Here is a 23,210-nt window from a genome sequence, read left to right as displayed (position 1 = left end):
CCGCAACGCTCACTGTTCATCCAGAGGCAGCATCGATCGACTTCAGTTAGCAGCAGTATTGAAGGAATCGCTCGATCGGGTTCAGTTAACAGCCATCGATCGGTCGCTCGGGTTCAGTAACGCGTAGCCTGCAGTGCAATCACTCGGGTTCAGTTAGAGCCCAACGCCTTGCTCGGGTTCAGTTAGAGCCAATGCTTCGCACACACGCGCGTACGTGTACGAGAGAAACGCGCATCGCTCGGCCCCCGACCACCCACCGTAACCGGGAACTCACCAAAATTTTCCTCGCCCTCGCTTCTACCACCATTTTTTCGGTCATGGACGGCCCAAAGAATGTCATGCAGCTGCGACTCCGGCCCGCCCAGGACGAAAACCCATTTTTCTGTCATGACTTTTATCATAGAAGTAGGAGCCCACCACATCTATGATGATACCTGATTTTGTCATAATTTTCGTCATAGAAGTGTCATAAGTATGACAAAAAAATCGTTCGGCCCAAAATGTCACGGTTGTGTCTTTTCTTTGTAGTGTCCAGATCAGGATCGGGCGCTCCCGTTGCCGCGTCGCAGCTCGCCGACGCCCGCGCCCTGCTGACTGTCGCCACCTCGCCGGACCACTGCGTCGCCGGCCGTCGCCGCCTCGTCCTCCACCTTCCTGACGGACGACTTCCTGGACCTCTTCCCCGACCGGCCTCCCGACCCGCTACCCCGCGCCCTGACGCCGGCGCCCGTCGCAGACACCATGACCACCGCGTCGACCCGCTGCTCCGACGCCTCCCTGGCCCCCTCGAGCTCGCACGCGACCTTCCCTGTGAGCCCTTCGCCCAACCCTCCTCCGCCTCCCGCCGTAGGTCGCCGTCCGCACTCGCGCCGCTCGCAACCCCACGCCTCGTCGCTTGCTGCGCCTACCGCTGCGGTGCCCGTCTCCGGCTGCTGCCATGCCTCGCCTCCGCCTGCAGCACTGCGCGCTGCCTTGCCGCCAGCGTCGCCTCTGCTGACTAACCGCCGCCACCCTGCACGCCCCTGGTCGCGCCCACGCGCGCGACTGCTGTCGCCCCTCGCGCCCGCGGGCCGCGCCCAGCCCCTCCTTCCCTCGCTGCTGCCTCCGACGCCGCGGCGGCGCCCAGGCGCGCCCGCACGCACGTGTCTGTTCAGGCGCCCGCAGCGCCCCCACGCCTGTTAACCCGCGTGGCGTCTTGGGCCACTTACAAGTGGGGCCTGCCCCTGTTAAAAAAGTAGAAAAGAAAACATGTAAAAATAAAAATAGTTTAATTAATTAATCCGATTAATTAACGTAAATTAATTATGTTTAATTAACCTAATTACATATTAGTCTAATTAAACCTATTTAGTTAAATGTGCCTACGACAAACAGGGCCCACTGCCCTGTTTGACCAGTCAACGTTTAGTGTTGACCGCTGACATCGTGATGACGTCATGCTGGTGCAATAACTCCATTTAGATTTAATAATAATTTCATAATATTGTTTAAACTTTGGAAAATCATATAAAATAAACCGCAACTCGGATGAAAATGTTTTCTACATGAAAGTTGCTCAGAACGATGAGACAAATCCGAATACACGGTCTGTTCGCCCACCACACATCCCTAGCATAGCGAACATGCAACTTTCCCCCTCCGTTTCATCTGTTCAAAAAATGCCTAACTTCAGGAAAACTTTCCCGGATGTTATTCCCCTTCGCCGGTATCGTGTAGTGTCGCGTTAGAACACCCCTAGCACTGGTTATTACCTGTCATGCATCTGTTTGCTATGTATTTACTGTTTCTTCCCCCTCTTCTCTCCGGTAGAATCCGAGACTGATGTTGCCCCTGTGATCGACTACGTCGACGATGACCCTTCTCCCCTTTCATTGGAGCTTCCAGGCAAGCCCCCCCTTTGATCATCCTGATATCGCCCATTCCATTATCTCATGCTTGCATTAGATTTCGCTACTGTAATTGATTGCTCCTATTCTGATGCATAGCCTGCTTTTGTACCTGCTTATTGTTACCTACCTGCTTATCCTAAACTGCTTAGTATAGGTTGGCTAGTGATCCACCTGTGACCCCCACCTTGTCCTTGTTGCCCCTGCTTCATCATCGACGAATCGATCAACGTGATCGACGACCAGAGCCCGACACCTCACATCACATCATGCCCCCTTTTTTGCTCGACTCTGCAGAGCTACTATCGAGTGTCGAGGGTGAGACCTCAAAATGCACTCCCGATGACAACTCTGTAGTGTAGCTATTTGGTCGTGGTCAATGAGGGTGGTTCCTCCTTCACCACTCCCGATACGGCTCTGTCGTGCAATACCTCAAGTGTGAACCTCGAGGGTGGTTCCTCTTACGTTCACCTTGATGATTACATTGAGTGGAATTCACCGGGGGTAATTCCTCGGGGTTTTCCCCTTGATGTTTGGACACACAGTTACCCGGACTTTACTTGAGACCATTGTTGAAGTCGGGTCGGCCTTGAGGGCACCCGCGAGTTGATGTGAAAGTCGGGCGGGCCCGTTGAGCACCCATGAGTTTTCTACGTAGCATGGCCGGGCATTCTGGGCCCTTGCCGTAAGTCCACGAGATGGGGCGACGGGGTCACATTATCGTGAGTCTCTGCTCATTTCCGCGAGCCCCCAATGCACTAACAGGTTTGGGTATTTGTTCTGAGTTGGCCTCTGGCCTTTACGCACTAACCACCACGCGAGAATAGTTATGGGCCTCGACGTCGTGGTATCAGCCGAAGCTTTGTCAGACGTCCAGTTTAGCAGTGCGGCACGGCTGGGCCGACACCATTCTATAGTGGTGGAGCCAGGTCTGCCCTGCTCGCAACGACCCGGAGTGCAACGGGCGATGGGCCCAGACCCCAGAGTGCTTAGGAGGTAGACCGACGGGGACCTCTCTGCTGAGCCTAGGTAGGGCTGCGACGTGTTGATCTTTCGAGGCCGGGCATTGACCCCAGAAAGGTGTGTCCGGCCAGAGTGATCGAGCATGTTGGGTAACGTGGTGCACCCCTACAGGGAAGATATATATTCGAATATCGTGTCCACGATAATGGATGTTCAGGCTTATATCCTGATCTTATATAACTAGAAATGGATACTTGAGACATGTGATGGATATGTGACTCCAAGATTGCTTTTCCGCGGGGAGTCAGGGAAGGATCTATGGGTGTTGGTTCTACAACATGTTTGTTAAATATTAAATTGCTATTCTCTACTCTTCTACATGCTGCAAGATGCTTGGAGCTGCTTGAAGATGCTAGTCTTCGATAGGCTAGGCCTTCCCCCTCTATTCTGGCATTCTGCAGACAATGAAAAAATAGCGCGCTATAGAAAATAGCATGGCCCTTGAAAATATGCTATTAGCGTGCTATAGCGTGCTATTAGCGAGGCATTGTACATTGATTATTTAGCGAGACAATTCTCTGTATGCTATAGCATGCTATTAGCGGCGTTATAGCACGCTACTTTTTTCAGTGTCTGCAGTTCAGTCCACAGATACAAATCTTTCATTTGATACCAATGCATACTTAGTATAGATCTGATGCTTGCAAGTACTTTGAATGAGTACTCACGGTTGCTTTGCTACCCCTTTTCCCCCTTCTTTCTTCTTTCCGGTTGATGCAACCAGATGGTGGATCCCTGGAGCCAGATGCCACCGCCGATGGATACTGCTACGTGGAGACCGCCGACGACCAGGAATAGTTAGGAGGTCCCAGGCAGGAGGCCTTGCCTCTTCGATCGTGTTGCTTTTGTGCTAGCCTTCTTAAGGCATCCTTGTTTAACTTATGTATGTACTCAAATATTGTTGCTTCCGCTGACTCTTGTGAATCGAGCTATGTATTCGAGCCCTCGAGGCCCCTGACTTGTAATATAGAGCTTGTATTATTTTGATTTGTGTCTAGAGTCATGTTATGATATCTTCCGGTGAGTCCCTGATCTTGATCGTACACATTTGCGTGTATGATTAGTGTACGATGAAATCGGGGGCGTCACAGTGTTGAGCATGTCCGTGTCGAATCGTTGTCCACTTCTTTTGGTGCTTGACCCCTGCATGCGGCGAGAAAACCGATTTCATTTCGAAACCTTCTGGACAGTGGTGGAGGCTTCCAGAACGTGGTGCACAAAGCGTGGAATGAAGAGCAGCAAATTGCCAACCCCTTTAGGCGTCTAGCATGTGAGTTAAAAAGCACCACTCGACGATTGGCTAAGTGAAGCGACCACTTCATTGGGAACGTCAAATTCCAAATCATGGTAGATAATGAGGTGATACTTCGTCTGGACATCACCATGGAGTCGAGGGTACACTCGGATGGCGAGCGAGAGCTGCTCAAGCTCTTGGTCTGACATCCCTTGAGTTGTTCATTGTCAATTCTCACATGCCAAGAGGCCCAAGACGGCAAGACCAATTACGGTGCCGCAGATGTAAAAACCCATTTCATCGGATGTGGTTATTCTGCACCCAGGCTCAGATGAGCCCGGGTGTGAATAGTAAAATAGAAAAAAAATACAAAATGATTTTGTTGGTGCAAGATGCTCCTCTGCGTGATGTGTGTACAAAGTTTGGTTAAGTCTAGATCTTCGAGGAGCTCGTGGTAAAAAAGACAAATTTTGTGTGTTTAAAAAACTTTTAAAAACAAAATTCACACCCGATTTTATCCTTTTTGTCACGAGCTTCTCGAAAGTTTAAACAACCCCAAAAAATTGCACAAACATCAGGCATTTGAGCAACTTGCATCACAAAAGAATTATTTTTTATTTCTCTTTTTTTCTAATAATCTACTGTTCACAGGGTGTTGTACCCGAAGAAAAAAAAGTCTACATTGCAAATGCACTGAAAACTAATAATCCCTTCACCGAAAAAAGTCGTAACTCCGGCAATGTCTGCATCACCGTCGGAAGGCGATGAGGCCCTCATCAACGAGGTGCTCACCGACGATGAGCTCCGTGCGGTGCTCACCCGGCTGAGGCCCGAGTCGGAGCGCGACGCGTTCGGGCTCGTGTGCAGGCGCTGGCTCCGGATCCAGAGCTCCGAGCGCCGCCGCCTGCGCGCGCGCGCCGGTCCGTCCATGCTGCGCCGCCTGGCAGCACGCTTCGCGGGCATTCTCGAGCTGGATCTCTCCCAGTCGCCGTCCCGCTCTTTCTACCCCGGTGTTATCGACGGCGATCTGGACGTCATTGCAGGGGGGTTCTGCAATCTGCGAGTCCTCGCCCTGCAGAACTGCAAAGGTGAGACCTCTTTTCGGCCTGATCCATTCGCACTGTTTGTGTGCGTTAATTCGCAAATGCAGAAAGCTTTCCTTCTTATCAAATAAGTAGTAAGATTTGTGATTTATTGGGTTTCTTACCCTACAAAGATGGGAGAGAATAAGCAAACTGGGGCGTCTGAAGAACTTTGTTCATTTTAACTCTGTCAAATTTGAATCGTTCAATCAGAAACACGTGAACAAGAAATTTAATGAAATACGGACTGGTAAGCCACACAATATACATGTTCGATTCCTACCAAATAACCCAGACAGCTACAGCTACTGCTCTAATTCGAAGTGAGAAGTACATACATGAGAAATTTTGCAATTTCTGGAAGGTCGTTTTCGACGCAGGTTATATTACGCTGGCTACTGGCTTAGACCAGAGAACTCAACTCTAGTGGAGATATTTGTAGCCTGGTTAAATGTTTGGTTCTATATGCTGGTCAGATGCAGATGTTCAGTTGCCCTCAATTGTGTTTATAGAACATGCTGATTTCTGTGGTGTGGAATCCCATATGTACTTCTTTTACAGCTCCGAGAAAACTTTCTGTTTGGTACTTTGTTGTGGTAATAATAACCCATCAGTTCAATTTGGGCAGTCTGACTAGAGAATTTTGAGCTGGGCAAATGTACTTCCAACAAAATATGTATTCATACAACTTGTGGTCTTTGTAGCATTTCTCTGACACAGTGATAAATATTGTTATTTTTGGACGAAAATTAATATTGGTAATCTTCAGCACTGTGAAGTTACTAGCACTGCTAGAAGTTATGAGTTTTCGGTATTGATGCATTCACGCAGTTCAGAACTGGAACCGACATCTTTCATTGTCATTTTGGCTTCGGGCGCGCAGTTTTTCGCACGGACTGAAACTTGTGTTCTTTATTTATTTTTCTTGAACATAAATGTCACTTAGAGTTTATGGAGACTTCATATAATAGGGGGCACCAGTTATCTGATTTGGTTGTGAATTGTTGGTATTTCCTTAATCTAATGTATTTACATATTCTACTGTTCATGTCTGTCTTAGGTATCACTGATGTTGGAATGGTCAAATTAGGAGAAGGCTTGCAATGTCTGCAAACCCTAGATGTCTCTCACTGCAAAAAACTTAGTGATAAAGGTTTAAAGGTGGTTGCGTCAGGCTGCCAGAAGTTGAGACAGTTGCACATCGCAGGTTGCAGATTAATAACTGATAATTTGTTGCATGCTGTATCAAAAAACTGTTTGAACTTGGAAGAGCTTGGGGCTGCAGGATGTAACAGCATAACAGATGCTGGAATCTCAGCTCTAGCCGATGGTTGTCATAAAATGAAGTCACTAGACATAAGCAAATGCAATAAAGTTGGTGATCCTGGAATTTGCAAAATTGCTGAGGTCTCGTCATCATCTCTGGTGTCATTGAAACTGTTGGATTGCAGCAAAGTGGGCAATAAGTCCATCTATTCACTAGCTAAGTTCTGCTGCAACCTAGAGACCCTCATCATCGGTGGATGTCGGGATATTAGCGATGAGTCCATAGAAGCACTAGCTCTTGCCTGTTGTAGCAGCCTCCGGATTTTAAGAATGGACTGGTGCTTGAAAATAACAGACGCCTCGTTGAGAAGTCTGTTGTGCAACTGTAAACTTCTTGCCGCTATTGATGTCGGGTGCTGCGACCAAATAACTGATGCGGCATTTCAGGGCATGGAAGCGAACTTGTTTCAGTCGGAATTGAGAGTTCTGAAGATCAACAATTGTGTTGACCTCACAGTTGTGGGAGTGAGCAGCGTGATAGAGTCATGCAAGGCACTCGAGTACCTCGACGTCCGGTCATGTCCTCAGGTTACAAGGCAGAGCTGCGAGGAAGCTGGGTTGCAGCTACCTGGTGGCTGCAAGGTGAACTTTGAAGGTAGCTTGTCGGAGTCTGATCCATCTGTTGATAGGTTCTTCTAGGGTCAACTATGAACTCCGATAGAGCTGTTGTGGCACTGCCCAACTCGCATGGCATGTACTACTACTGTAGAAAGTAGCACCAGTGCACATGCAATGAATAAGAAAAAGTATGTTGTATCAATTGGAATAGTTCTTCGATCGAATTGCATGTACTACCTTCAATGATCTAAAACATCTTATATTAGTTTACAGAGGGAGTACATCTCAATGCTTCCTGGGTATAATGGCGTTGTTGTGTGGCTGATTGTTGTAAATGTGGCGCAAAATGACTAGACTAAATGAACGTAGCTGAAGCTGTTCAGTTACAACCAAAAATGCATCCAAAATTGAATTTATTTACTTAAAAACAGTGCCTTAAAAAGCACTACAAAATAGGTGATTGTAAAGATGATTATTAAGATAAACTCAAAATTCATAGGAGTAGAGAAATGTCTCCTGGAATGAACAGTAAATCATTAATTAGTTAAAAACATCTGTACTATAAAGAAATGGTATTATTTTGTACATGATCGTGCCATTTTCATGCAAAAAGAAACATCTTTGCACTCTTGGCAGCTTCAATGCTCTAAAAAAAGGTTGAATACATGTGTTTTTTCTATATAAAAAATCCAGGATCTCACAAAAACAGACATGTACATGTATAATTTTTCCTATATTTTAACGTTTGACAAAATTTCTTCCCTGCAGAAGAAAAAAGAAAAATCATTTTCCACCTGAGAGAACGCGCTTTTTTTTTTTTACAAAAGGGCACCTTTGGAGTTTGGACTATCCCAAAAAAATATGTGCGTTCACAATATTACGATGATCATGTTACAAGCGACACTTGCTCAAACTTCAAGCAGATGGTAGGGGTAATGTGAATTTGCCCAAGATTGGCACCGTGGCATTTCCTAGGCATTGATGATTCAGGAATCACGATATGTTTGAATCGTTGTCAAAATCAGTCCTAGTACTAAACACTACTCCCTCCGTTTCATAATATAAGATGGTTTTTCAAGCTAACATCCCTCCCTCATTGTCGTACGGATGGAGTACTAATGTTTTGTGATGATTAAAATTATTATTTTTGGATGGTTGCTAAAACGTTGGCATGCCTGCATCTAGCCGCATCTATCGTTGTCGTTGATTACTCGGACATGCGTTTCGGTGGAGCAGACTTTTCTCAACCCATGAGCTTGTAGAAGTTGCGTGGACGAAAAGATCACCGCATCCTAATATTGCGGAGGCGACCCCCCCCCCCCTCCCCCGCCCTAGCCGATGGGTTTGATGTGGGTGACCGTGATGGAGCGGGTCGACCCGAGTTTATGTGCCCGGTGACGGCGGAAAGGTGGCGACCTTCCTCGCGAAGGAGATGACAACGACTGCCAAGTCCGCGGGGATGTGTCATAAGTGGGCCTTCTCATCCCACGTAGAGGTGTCACCCTGATTGTCCTCGAGCACCTTCCTCCTACCTCGCCGCCCTCCCTGCACACATGGAGGACAACGGGTTCTGGAGGGCCGGCTTCCACGTCCGTGCTGCAAGTCGCAGCGCCGGGTGGGCTGTGCTGGTGAGGCATAACCTATCACATGGAGGTGCAGCGGTAGCATTGAATGAGGCCCATGTTGATGTGGAGAACGACGTACGGTAGCAAGGATTCCTTTGCGCCAGGGCAAGGGCCCTGGGCTGAAGGACCAATGTCAGGGTGGTGCCGAGCTCTCGTGGTCTACGGTGGCGAGATCACCTTCGCACGAGGCGGCTGCATTAGGCGGAAGGGTGGTGACACATGGCATTCGGTGTCTGGTTGGACGACAGTGACTATTGTGGCAGCAGAGGTCATGCGACAAAGCTAGCGTTTGGCGGCGACGCGGCTTCGTCGGCTAGATCCGAACCGTGGCATAGCCGGCCTCCTGAGGGCCATGGTGGTGGTCATTCATCCCACCCATTTGCTAGGCCACCTTGGTCTAGCATGGAGAACTGGCAAACGTGACTGTCGGGAGATATGCAGACTAAGGCATAGCCTAATAATGGGAAGAGGCTAACGCCTTCCCACCCATCCAGGTTCAAGGCACAATACTTGCAATTTGTTTTTTGGCACCAATTGTACTGCAGGGGCCTCCCTTACAGTCTCTCTGTAAAAAAAAGATGGTGCTTGGAACATACTTTGTTCTAGTCTTGCTGGTCGGGCACAACAACGGCGAACTTGTGTTGTAATCTAGTTCAAGGCATCGTCTACATGGTGACCGCAACATCAGGGCGTTTATCCCTTCTTGAAGGTGTTGCTGCAGAAGAAGTCAACATAGTCGTAGGTGTTACATTCATATCTTGTAATGATTCTATTGGGGAACGTTGCATAAAATAAAAAATTTCCTACGTTCACCAAGATAAATTTATGAGTTCATCTAGCAACGAGAGAGAGAAGTGCATCTACATACCCTTGTAGATCGCGAGCGGAAGCGTTCAAGAGAACGAGGTTGAGGGAGTCGTACTCGTCGTGATCCAAATCACCGGAGATCCTAGCGCCGAACGGACGGCACCTCCGCGTTAAACACACGTACGGTAAGCGTGACGTCTCCTCCTTCTTGATCCAGCAAGGGGGAAGGAGAGGTTGATGAAGATCCAGCAGCACGACGGCGTGGTGGTGGATGCAGCAGGGATGCCGGCAGGGCTTCGCCAAGCGTCTGCGGAAGGGAGAGGTGTAGCAAAGGGGGAAGGGAGGCGCCAAGTGCAAGGGTGCGGCTGCCCTCCCTCCCCCCTTCTTTATATAGGGACCCCAGGGGGGCGCCGGCCCTAGGAGATGGGATCTTCTAGGGGGGCGGCGGCCAAGGGGGGAAACTTGCCCCCCAAGGCAAGTGGAGGCGCCCCCTCCCCTAGGGTTCCCAACCCTAGGCGCGGGGGGGGGGGCAGGGGGGGCGCACCAGCCCACCTGGGGCTGGTTCCCCTCCCACTTTAGCCCATGGGGCCCTCCGGGATAGGTGGCCCCACCCGGTGGGCCCCCGGGACCCTTCCGGTGGTCCCGGTACAATACCGGTGAACCCCGAAACTTTCCCGATGGCCGAAACTCGACTTCCCATATATAATTCTTTACCACTGGACCATTCCAGAACTCCTCATGACGTCCGGGATCTCATCCGGGACTCCGAACAACTTTCGGTTTGCTACATACTAATATCTCTACAACCCTAGCGTCACCGAACCTTAAGTGTGTAGACCCTACGGGTTCGAGAGACACGCAGACATGACCGAGACTGCTCTCTGGTCAATAACCAACAGCGGGATCTGGATACCCATGTTGGCTCCCACATGCTCCTCGATGATCTCATCGGATGAACCATGATGTCGAGGATTCAAGCAACCCCGTATACAATTCCCTTTGTCAATCGGTACGTTGCTTGCCCGAGATTCGATCATCGGTATCCCAATACCTCGTTCAATCTCGTTACCGGCAAGTCACTTTACTCGTACCGCAATGCATGATCCCGTGACCAGACACTTGGTCACTTTGAGCTCATTATGATGATGCATTACCGAGTGGGCCCAGAGATACCTCTCCGTCATACGGAGTGACAAATCCCAGTCTCGATCCGTGTCAACCCAACAGACACTTTCGGAGATACCCGTAGCATACTTTTATAGTCACCCAGTTATGTTGTGTCGTTTGGTACACCCAAAGCACTCCTACGGTATCCGGGAGTTACACGATCTCATGGTCTAAGGAAAGGATACTTGACATTGGAAAAGCTCTAGCAAACGAACTACACGATCTTGTGCTATGCTTAGGATTGGGTCTTGTCCATCACATCTTTCTCCTAATGATGTGATCCCGTTATCAATGACATCCAATGTCCATAGTCAGGAAACCATGACTATCTGTTGATCAACGATCTAGTCAACTAGAGGCTCACTAGGGACATGTTGTGGTCTATGTATTCACACGTGTATTACGATTTCCGGATAACACAATTATAGCATGAATAAAAGACAATCATCATTAACAAGGAAATATAATAATAATCCTTTTATTATTGCCTCTAGGGCATATTTCCAACAGTCTCTCACTTGCACTAGAGTCAATAATCTAGTTACATTGTGATGAATCGAACACCCATGGAGTTCTGGTGTTGATCATGTTTTGCTCGCGGAAGAGGTTTAGTCAACGGATCTGCAACATTCAGATCCGTATGTACTTTGCAAATATCTATGTCTCCATCTTGAACATTTTCACGGATGGAGTTGAAACGACGCTTGATGTGCCTGGTCTTCTTGTGAAACCTGGGCTCCTTGGCAAGGGCAATAGCTCCAGTGTTGTCACAGAAGAGAGTGATCGGCCCCGACGCATTGGGTATGACTCCTAGGTCGGTGATGAACTCCTTCATCCATATTGCTTCATGTGCTACCTCCAAGGCTGCCATGTACTCCGCTTCACATGTAGATCCCGCCACGACGGTCTACTTGCAACTGCACCAGCTTATTGCTCCACGATTCAATATATACACGTATCCGGTTTGTGACTTAGAGTCATCCAGATCTGTGTCGAAGCTAGGGTCGATGTAACCCTTTACGACGAGCTCTTCGTCACCTCCATAAACGAGAAACATGTCCTTTGTCCTTTTCAGGTACTTCAGGATATTCTTGACCGATGTCCAGTGTTCCTTGCCGGGATTACTTTGGTACCTTCCTACCAAACTTACGGCAAGGTTTACATCAGGTCTGGTACACAACATGGCATACATAATAGATCCTATGGCTGAGGCATAGGGGATGACACTCATCTCTTCTTTATCTTCTGCCGTGGTCGGGCATTGAGCCGAGCTCAATCTCACACCTTGCAACACAGGCAAGAACCCTTTCTTGGACTGATCCATATTGAACTTCTTCAATATCTTATCAAGGTATGTGCTTTGTGAAAGACCTATGAGGCGTCTCGATCTATCCCTATAGATCTTGATGTCTAATATGTAAGCAGCTTCTCCAAGGTCCTTCATTGAAAAACACTTATTCAAGTAGGCCTTAATATTGTCCAAAAGTTCTATATCATTTCCCATCAAAAGTATGTCATCTACATATAATATGAGAAATGCTACAGAGCTCCCACTCACTTTCTTGTAAACGCAGACTTCTCCATAAGTCTGCATAAACCCAAACGCTTTGATCATCTCATCAAAGCGAATGTTCCAACTCCGAGATGCTTGCACCAGCCCATAAATGGATCGCTGGAGCTTGCATACCTTGTTAGAATTCTTAGGATCGACAAAACCTTCCGGCTGCATCATATACAGTTCTTCCTTAAGATAGCCGTTAAGGAATGCCGTTTTGACATCCATCTGCCATATCTCATAATCATAGTATGCGGCAATTGCTAACATGATTCGGACGGACTTCAGCTTCGCTACGGGAGAGAAAGTCTCATCGTAGTCAACCCCTTGAACTTGCCGATAACCCTTAGCGACAAGTCGAGCTTTATAGATGGTAATATTACCATCCGCGTCCGTCTTCTTCTTAAAGATCCATTTGTTTTCTATCGCTCGCCGATCATCGGGCAAGTCTGTCAAAGTCTATACTTTGTTTTCATACATGGATTCTATCTCGGATTGCATGGCTTCAAGCCATTTGTTGGAATCTGGGCCCGCCATCGCTTCTTCATAGTTCGAAGGTTCACCGTTGTCTAACAACATGATTTCTAGGACAAGGTTGCCATACCACTCTGGTGTGGAACGTGTCCTTGTGGACCTACGAAGTTCAGTAGCAACTTGATCCGAAGTACCTTGATCATCATCATTAATTTCTTCTCCAGTCGGTGTAGGCACCACAGGAACATTTTCCTGAGCTGCACTACTTTCCGGTTCAAGAGGTAGTACTTCATCGAGTTCTATTTTCCTCCCACTTACTCCTTTCGAGAGAAACTCTTTTTCCAGAAAGGATCCGTTCTTGGCAACAAAGATCTTGCCTTCGGATCTAAGGTAGAAGGTATACCCAATGGTTTCCTTAGGGTATCCTATGAAGACGCATTTTTCCGACTTGGGTTCGAGCTTTTCAGGTTGAAGTTTCTTGACATAAGCATCGCATCCCCAAACTTTTAGAAACGACAGCTTAGGTTTCTTCCCAAACCATAATTCATACAGTGTCGTCTCAACGGATTTAGACGGAGCCCTATTTAAAGTGAATGTAGTTGTCTCTAGAGCGTATCCCCAAAATGATAGCGGTAAATCGGTAAGAGACATCATAGATCGCACCATATCCAATAGAGTGCGATTACGATGTTCGGACACACCATTACGCTGAGGTCTTCCAGGCGGCGTGAGTTGTCAAACAATTCCACATTTTCTTAAGTGCGTACCAAATTTGTGACTTAAATATTCTCCTCCACGATCTGATCGTAAGAATTTTATCTTTCGGTCACGTTGATTCTCTACTTCATTCTGAAATTCCTTGAACTTTTCAAAGGTCTTAGACTTGTGTTTCATCAAGTAGACATACCCATATCTACTTAAGTCATCAGTGAGAGTGAGAACATAACGATATCCTCCGCGAGCCTCAACGCTCATTGGACCACACACATCAGTATGTATGATTTCCAATAAGTTGGTTGCTCGCTCCATTGTTCCGGAGAACGGAGTCTTGGTCATTTTGCCCATTAGGCATGGTTCGCATGTGTCAAATGATTCATAATCGAGAGACTCTAAAAGTCCATCAGCATGGAGCTTCTTCATGCGCTTGACACCAATGTGACCAAGGCGGCAGTGCCACAAGTATGTGGGACTATCGTTATCAACTTTACATTTTTTGGTATTCACACTATGAATATGTGTAACATTACGTTCGAGATTCATTAAGAATAAACTATTGACCATCGGGGCATGACCATAAAACATATCTCTCATATATATAGAACAACCATTATTCTTGGACTTAAATGAGTAGCCATCTCGTATTAAACGAGATCCAGATACAATGTTCATGCTCAAACTTGGCACTAAATAACAATTATTGAGGTTTAAAACTAATCCCGTGGGTAAATGTAGAGGCAGCATGCCGACAACGATCACATCGACCTTGGAACATTCCCGACACGCATCGTCACCTCGTCCTTCGCCAGTCTCCACTTATTCCGCAGCTCCTGTTGTGAGTTACAAATATGAGCAACGACACCGGTATCAAATACCCAGGAGTTACTACGAGTACTGGTAAGGTACACATCAATTACATGTATATCACATATACCTTTAGTGTTGCCGGCCTTCTTGTCCGCTAAGTATTTGGGGCAGTTCCGCTTCCAGTGACCCTTCCCTTTGCAATAAAAGCACTCAGTCTCAGGCTTGAGTCCATTCTTTGACTTCTTCCCGGCAACTGGCTTACCGGGCGCGGCAACATCCTTGCCGTCCTTCTTGAAGTTCTTCTTACCCTTGCCTTTCTTGAACTTGGTGGTTTTATTGACCATCAACACTTGATGTTCTTTCTTGATTTCTACCTCTGCCGACTTCAGCATTGAAAATACTTCAGGAATAGTTTTCACCATCCCCTGCATATTGTAGTTCATCACAAAGCTCTTGTAGTTCGGTGGGAGCGACTGAAGGATTCTGTCAATGACCGCCTCGTCCGGGAGGTTAATGTCCAGCTGGGACAGGCGGTTGTGCAACCCAGGCATTTTGAGTATGTGCTCACTGACAGAACTATTTTCCTCCATCTTACAACTATAGAACTTGTCGGAGACTTCATACCTCTCGACCCGGGCGTGAGCTTGGAAAACCATTTTCAGCTCCTCGAACATCTCATATGCTCCGTGTTGCTCAAAACGCTTTTGGAGCCCCGGTTCTAAGCTGTAAAGCATGCTGCACTGAACGAGGGAGTAATCATCAGCACGTGACTGCCAAGCGTTCATAACATCTTGGTTCTCTGGGATGGGTGCTTCACCTAGCGGTCCTTCTAGGACATATGCTTTCTTGGCAGCTATGAGGATGATCCTCAGGTTCCGGACCCAGTCCGTATAGTTGCTGCCATCATCTTTCAGCTTGGTTTTCTCTAGGAACGCGTTGAAGTTCATGTTGACATGACCGTTGGCCATTTGATCTACAAGACATTTTTGCAAAGATTTTTAGACTAAGTTCATGATAATTAAGTTCATCTAATCAAATTATTTAATGAACTCCCACTCAGATTTGACATCCCTCTAGTCAACTAAGTGTTACATGATCCGAGTCGACTAGGCCGTGTCCGATCATCACGTGAGACGGACTAGTCATCATCGGTGAACATCTCCATGTTGATCGTATCTTCCATACGACTCATGTTCGACCTTTCGGTCTCTGTGTTCCGAGGCCATGTCTGTACATGCTAGGCTTGTCAAGTTAACCTAAGTGTTTTTGCATGTGTAAAATTGACTTACACCCGTTGTATGTGAACGTAGGAATCTATCACACCCGATCATCATGTGGTGCTTCGAAACGACGAACTTTAGCAATGGCGCACAGTTAGGGGGGACACTTTCTTGAAATTATTATGAGGGATCATCTTATTTACTACCGTCGTTCTAAGTAAACAAGATGCATAAACATAATAAACATCACATGCAATTAAATAGTAGTGACATGATATGGCCAATATCATATAGCTCCTTTGATCTCCATCTTTGGGGCTCCATGATCATCTTCGTCACCGGCATGACACCATGATCTCCATCATCGTGTCTCCATGAAGTTGCTCGCCAACTATTACTTCTACTACTATGGCTAACGGTTTAGCAATAAAGTAAAGTAATTACATGGCGTTAAATCATTGACACGCAGGTCATACAATAATTAAGACAACTCCTATGGCTCCTGCCGGTTGTCATACTCATCAACATGCAAGTCGTGATTCCTATTACAAGAACATGATCTCATACATCACAATATATCATTCATCATTAATCACAACTTTTGGCCATATCACGTCACAAAGCAATTGCTGCAAAAACAAGTTAGACGTCCTCTAATTGTTGTTGCATCTTTTACGTGGCTGCAATAGGGTTCTAGCAAGAACGTTTTCTTACCTACGAATAACCACAACGTGATTTGTCAACTTCTATTTACCCTTCATAAGGACCCTTTTCATCGAATCCGCTCCAACTAAGGTGGGAGAGACAGACACCCGCTAGCCACCTTATGCAACTAGTGCATGTCAGTCGTTGGAACCTGTCTCACGTAAGCGTACATGTAAGGTCGGTCCGGGCCGCTTCATCCCACAATACCGCTGAAGCAAAATAAGACTAGTAGTGGCAAGAAAGTTGACAACATCTATGCCCACAACAGATTTGTGTTCTACTCGTGCAATAGAGAACTATGCATAGACCTGGCTCATGATGCCACTGTTGGGGAACGTTGCATAAAATAAAAAAAATTCCTACGTTCACCAAGATCAATCTATGAGTTCATCTAGCAACGAGAGAGAGGAGTGCATCTACATACCCTTGTAGATCGCGAGCAGAAGCGTTCAAGAGAACGAGGTTGAGGGAGTCGTACTCGTCGTGATCCAAATCACCGGAGATCCTAGCGCCGAATGGACGGCACCTCCGCGTTCAACACACGTACGGTCAGCGTGACGTCTCCTCCTTCTTGATCCAGCAAGGGGGAAGGAGAGGTTGATGAAGATCCAGCAGCACGACGACGTGGTGGTGGATGCACCAGGGATCCCGGCAGGGCTTCGCCAAGCGTCTGCGGGAGGGAGAGGTGTAGCAAAGGGGGAAGGGAGGCGCCAAGTGCAAGGGTGCGGCTGCCCTCCCTCCCCCCTCTTTATATAGGGACCCCAAGGGGGACGCCGGCCCTAGGAGATGGGATCTCCTAGGGGGGGGGCAAGGGGGGAAACTTGCCCCCCAAGGCAAGTGAAGGCGCCCCCTCCCCTAGGGTTCCCAACCCTAGGCGCAGGAGGGGACCAGGGGGGCGCACCAGCCCACCAGGGGCTGGTTCCCCTCCCACTTCAGCCCATGGGGCCCTCCGGGATAGGTATCCCCATCCGGTGGACCCCCGGGACCCTTCCGGTGGTCCCGGTACAATACCGGTGAACACCGAAACTTTCCCGATGGCCGAAACTCGACTTCCCATATATAATTCTTTACCTCTGGACCATTCCGGAACTCCTCGTGACGTTCGAGATCTCATCCGGGACTCCGAACAACTTTCTGTTTGCTGCATACTAATATCTCTACAACTCTAGCGTCACCGAACCTTAAGTGTGTAGACCCTACGGGTTCGGGAGACACGCAGACATGACCGAGACTGCTCTCCGGTCAATAACCAACAGCGGGATCTGGATACCCATGTTGGCTCCCACATGCTCCTCGATGATCTCATCGGATGAACCACGATGTCGAGGATTCAAGCAACCCCGTATACAATTCCCTTTGTCAATCGGTACGTTACTTGCCCGAGATTCGATCGTCGGTATCCCAATACCTCGTTCAATCTCGTTACCGACAAGTCACTTTACTCGTACCGCAATGCATGATCTCGTGACCAGACACTTGGTCACTTTGAGCTCATTATGATGATGCATTACCGAGTGGGCCCAGAGATACCTCTCCGTCATACGGAGTGACAAATCCCAGTCTCGATCCGTGTCAACCCAACAGACACTTTCAGAGATACCCGTAGCATACCTTTATAGTCACCCAGTTACGTTGTGACGTTTGGTACACCCAAAGCACTCCTACGGTATCCGGGAGTTACACGATCTCATGGTCTAAGGAAAGGATACTTGACATTGGAAAAGCTCTAGCAAACGAACTACACGATCTTGTGCTATGCTTTGGATTGGGTCTTGTCCATCACATCATTCTCCTAATGATGTGATCCCATTATCAATGACATCCAATGTCCATAGTCAGGAAACCATGACTATCTGTTGATCAACGATCTAGTCAACTAGAGGCTCACTAGGAACATGTTGTGGTCTATGTATTCACACGTGTATTACGATTTCCGGATAACACAATTATAGCATGAATAAAAGACAATCATCATGAACAAGGAAATATAATAATACTCCTTTTATTATTGCCTGTAGGGCATATTTCCAACAGATTCGACCGTAGTTGTTTTTGTTATGTATTCCACTTAGTTGATGACTTTGGCATTTATTGTCTTGCATCAACTTTAATAAAGATGGATGTGTGCATCGTAATGATGCAGAGACCGAGGGTTCCAACCTTCCTTTAAAGAAAAAAAATAGCTTGAAGCAGCGATTGAAAAGTCATTGATGTAAATCAAGAGACGCCGACGAACGCGATGTGCGAAGCAAATCGCTGCCCCAAGGAAGAAAACACTGAGAAGGTCATGTAGAAACTCTGCAAGCCAATAAGGCCAATCGAATATATGTGTGACCATCGAAAACCTAAATCAACCAGATCTCCAAAGACGGAGACCTATGCGCTGCAACCAGAAACATATATGATGTCAAACACACCGCCCTCTGGACCATACATCGACGCCTCTCTTCTCCAGTGACCTATACAGCCATGCCGTAATTGAAGATCGCCGCGATGTATCCCTCTAGCGCCTCCGTCAAGCCTGCTTAACAAAGACCGCCACTCGAGCTATCATCTCCTTCGCCATCCATGGCTTCCCTCCAACACCTCCTGAGAAGGCCACCCTGAATCGGTACCTTCCCGCCACCATCGGTGTTGCGCGGGCTTTGCCGACGACGCATACCGGCGACGGTAGGACGGGTGGTGGCTAGGGTTCGGTCAACCGCCTCGACCCTGTCTCGCACACCAAGGTTTATGTGTTTTATGTTATTGTCGAATATGTTGCCTTGGCGTTGTGTTCAAATGAGAGCGTCCACACCATGATCAATACAAGGTTGTTTAAGCCCTTCCACATCAGCTTATGTGACACCCTCGATTCAATCGTACACTAATCATACACGCAAATGTGTACGATCAAGATCAAGGACTCACGGGAAGATATCACAACACAACTCTAGACACAAATTAAAATAATACAAGCTTTATATTACAAGCCAGGGGCCTCGAAGGCTCGAATACATAAGCTCGAATACACGAGAGTCAGTGGAAGCAACAATATCTGAGTACAGACATAAGTTAGACAAGTTTGCCTTAAGAAGGCAAGCACAAAAGCAACATTGATTGAAAAGGCAAGGCCTCCTGCCAGGGAGCCTCCTAACTACTCCTGGTCGTCAGCGGTCTCCACGTAGTAGTAGGCACCGGCGGTGGCATCTGGCTCCTAGGCTCCGACATCTGGTTGCATCAACCGGAAAGAAAAGGAAAGGGGAAGGGGGGTGCAAAGCAACCGTGAGTACTCATCCAAAGTACTCGCAAGCAAGGATCTACACTACATATGCACCATTATCAAAGGAGGCTGTATATGTGGACTGGGCTGCAGAAATGCCAGAATAGAGAGAAGGCCTAGTCCTATCGAAGTCTAGCATCTTCTGGAAACCACCATCTTGCAGCAAACAGGAGGAAGTAGAGTAGCATAAAGTAAAGTAGTAGTAGTGTTATCAACCTCGGCCAGAGATCCTTTCTTGACTCCCTGCGAGAAAGAAATCCCAGAGCCGTACTATCCATTTCTCATCACAATCCAATTCTCATCACAAGTATCTAGTTCTAGTTGTATCGATCGGGATACAACTCCAAGTGTCCGTTACCGTAGGACATGCTATCGATAGATGTTTTCTTCCCTGCAGGGCTGCACCAACTTACCCACCACGCTCGCTTAACTCTGGCCGGACACACTTTCCTGGGTCATGCCCGGCCTCAGCCAAACAATACGCCGCAACCCGACCTAGGCTTAATAGAGAGGTCAGCACGCCGGACTAAACCTATGCCCCCATGGGTCATGGGCCATCTCCCCGGGAACTCCTGCACGTTGCGTACACGGCCGGTGAGCAGACCTAGCTACCTCCTTAAAAAAGGCAGGAGCTTACCAGTCCAACCCGGCGCGCGCCGCTCAGTCGCTGACGTCTATTAAGCTTCGGCTGATGTATACGACGCAGAACGCCCATACTATGCCCACGTGATGGTTAGTGCTATCAGGCCAGAAGCCCCTCGGATCAAATATCCAAACCGTAGTGGATTAGGAACGTGCGGTAACAAGCAGAGACTCGCGAAAGATGTGACCCCGTTGCCCCATCTCGAGGACTTGCGGCAAGGGCTAAGAATGCCCGGCCATGCCTCGTAATTATCTCTCGGGCACCTTCCAGGTCAACTCGTTTCCACATCACTCGCAATTATGCTCGCGCGGGTACCCCTCAGGGTCGACCCATCTTTAGTAACATGGTTCAGTGTAAAGTCATAGTAATCATAGTAACTGTGTGTCTAAACATCAAGGGGAAAAACCCGAGGAATCACCTCCGGTGAATTCCACTCAATGTAATCATCAAGGTGAACGTAAGAGGTCACCCCCGAGGTTCACACTTGAGGGGTTGCACGACAGGGTCGTATCGGAAGTGGTTAAGGCGGAATCACCCTCGATGACCACGACCGAATAGCTACACTACAGGGTTAACATCAGAAGTGTTGTAGAGGTCTCACCCTCGGCACCCGATAGTAACCCAGCAGTGTCAAGCAACTAAGGGGAAAGTGAAGGGGGGATTCAACCGGGAAGAAATTCCTGGTTCCAGACCTGAGTCACACAGATGACCGGAGGGGGAATGTTCCATGTTCAGATAGTTAGAGGTATCTGACAGGTAAACGGGTTGCGTACTCAGATTAGTCTCGTTTTTCTGAGCAACTTTCATGTAGAAAACATTTTCATTCGAGTTACAGATTATTTTCTATGATTTTCTAAAGTTTTAAAGTTTTTCTAAAATTCCTAGAATTATTATTAAAACGAATTAAAAACAGGATATACATTTTATACTCAGCAGGGGCTAGCCACAGTCAATGACATGTGGGGCCAGGGGGCTGGGTTGACCTAGTCAATTAGTCAAGACATAGTTGACTAGTCAACTGTTGACTGGTCAAACCTGGGTAGTGGGGCCCAGGTGTCATTATCACAGATTTAAGATTTTCTTTTTAAAGAGATAATTAGAGGTGGGGGCTACCTGTCATTGTAAGGGGGGGTACTTAAATTAGTTTAAAACTAATCTAAGTTAATGGCCTTGGGCCCATGGTTCAGTAGTAGTGGGGGGTTAGTTTAGGAGGGTTAGCCCCACTAACCAAAACAGGGGAGGGCTGGCTGTTCGTGCGAGAACACAGCCAGCGCTGTGCTCACACACGCACCCAACCACGGCGGCCAGAGCCGGCCGGCACTAGGAGGCAGGGGGCTGGGAGCAACGACCGGTGGCTAGCGCAGGGAGCGGCGGCTGACGGCGAGCGGCACGCGGACACCGGCGGCAGCGGCGCAGCATGCGGGAGTAGCAGCAGTAGCAAGCAATCAAACGCAGCAGAGCTTCAGCGGCAGCAGCGGCATGAGTTCCATGATGGCGAGGCTGCGGCTCCAGTACGAGCACCGCGGGAGGTTCGAGCTGCGGTTTGGTCCTACGGCGAGCTAACGCTCGCGTGGATGCGCTGGAGGTGTCGGGAGAGCGCGGGGTGCTATGTAGCGACGACGGCGATGGGCGAGGCGGCGGCCGGAGCACGGTTCGGAAGCAATCTCCGTTTTGCGAGGCAAGAGGCCAAAGCAACGGCACGGGCGGCCTCATGGAGATGTCCCAAGCACGTGGACGTGCTCTTCTGGCCCTGGATACGAACGACTGCGATGGGGCGAGCTCCACGACGGAGAAAAGCTACGGAGATGGCGGTGCTACTACTAGCGGGCGAGTCCGAGGGAGATGGTTGAGGGGGAAAGAAGAGCAGCGGCTCACCGAGTGGCACACGGCGGCCGGCGGGGGCTTAGGAGCTGCCGGGGCGACGAATTCAACGGAGCTCGCCGGCGGTGGTCCGAGGAAGAGGAAGAAGCAGGCGGCGTCGAGGCGGCTCGTCAGCTCCAATCCAGGGACGCAGGTGACGGAGGAGAGGGCGGCGAGAAGGCCACGGTGGCCACGCTGGCGTCGAGGCAGTGGCGACGATGGCTCCCTGTTGCGTTGGAAGGAGAGAGGGAGAGGTGGATCTGGGCGAACGGGGGGTGAGTGGATGAGGAGGCCAGGGGGAGGAGAGGTGGATCTTTATCCACCCGCGGCGCCTGTAGCGGCGTGGTCGGCGAGGTGGGTTCAGCGGCGACGGCGTGGTCGGCCGTGGTGGGCTGGGCACCAGGCATTGTGCACTTAGGCCCAGTCCCCAGCAGTAGTCTAGGCCCTTTTTCTATTTTTATCTCTGCTTTATTTCCAGAGATAGTTTTGCAATAATTTGAGCCATCAAATGACTTAGTAAAAATGTGAAACTTGGTCACATAAATACTATAGTATATTCCACATTGCCACATAATGTTTGGGAAAATTTGGAATCCTTTGGCATTTTTCAAAAAAGAATTTAGACATTTATAGAGTTGTTTTGGCACTGATTTAAATGCTTTGGCCCACTTTGACTTGATGGTGATGTTGTTTTCCTTAACAAAAAGTTGTTTTGGAATATTTTCTAACTGGTGAACATTTTTCCAGAATTTTTTGTGCAACTTCAAATTTCACTTTGAATTTGAATAGAGTTCACAGAAGGTTTTTGAAATGACATATTTAAATACTGTGATTAATCAATGCAAATGATGATGATTTGGCATGATCGTAAGGGATTACTATGGTGTGATACTGGGGGTGTTACAGCTTAGGCAGAAGTCGGCAAGCAGTGGGCCACAGTAGCAAGTCAAACATTCAGAGAGACACATTTGAAAGAGTTTTTTCTTAAATATATGGACTTTGAGTCATTATCTACGTCAATAATATCTTTTTGTGAGTAGAAGAACATTTATGTACATGTTGATCCAAAAAGAGAAAAAAAAGATCACCACTGCCAGCAAACGATCTGAACCGTCAAAAATCCATCCCCTCCACAGCAGGATTTTCCTCTCCGCCTCCTCCCCTATCCCTTCCTCGTCCGCGCAGCCACCCTGCTCTCCTGCCCTGACCTACCCACCCCAACCAGTCCGGCTCCAAAATCTCACCCACAGTCCAGCACC

General features: G+C 48.1%; 1 protein-coding gene across 1 annotated transcript; it reads left to right on the top strand.

Annotated features, from left to right (window-relative positions):
- The first annotated feature begins 4,834 nt into the window (after positions 1 to 4,834).
- LOC119324114 (F-box/LRR-repeat protein 2-like) lies at positions 4,835 to 7,398 on the top strand. Its single transcript, XM_037597862.1, has 2 exons — positions 4,835 to 5,231; positions 6,286 to 7,398. Exons 1-2 carry the CDS (start codon positions 4,883 to 4,885, stop codon positions 7,188 to 7,190), a joined length of 1,254 nt encoding a protein of 417 aa, XP_037453759.1. The 5' UTR covers positions 4,835 to 4,882; the 3' UTR covers positions 7,191 to 7,398.
- The last annotated feature ends 15,812 nt before the right edge of the window (positions 7,399 to 23,210 follow it).

The sequence above is a fragment of the Triticum dicoccoides genome, chromosome 6B (assembly GCF_002162155.2).
Source record: "Triticum dicoccoides isolate Atlit2015 ecotype Zavitan chromosome 6B, WEW_v2.0, whole genome shotgun sequence".
Classification (NCBI taxonomy): domain Eukaryota; kingdom Viridiplantae; phylum Streptophyta; class Magnoliopsida; order Poales; family Poaceae; genus Triticum; species Triticum dicoccoides.
The sequence above is the reverse complement of the archived record's forward strand: the minus strand, read 5'-3'. Positions and strand labels throughout refer to the sequence as shown.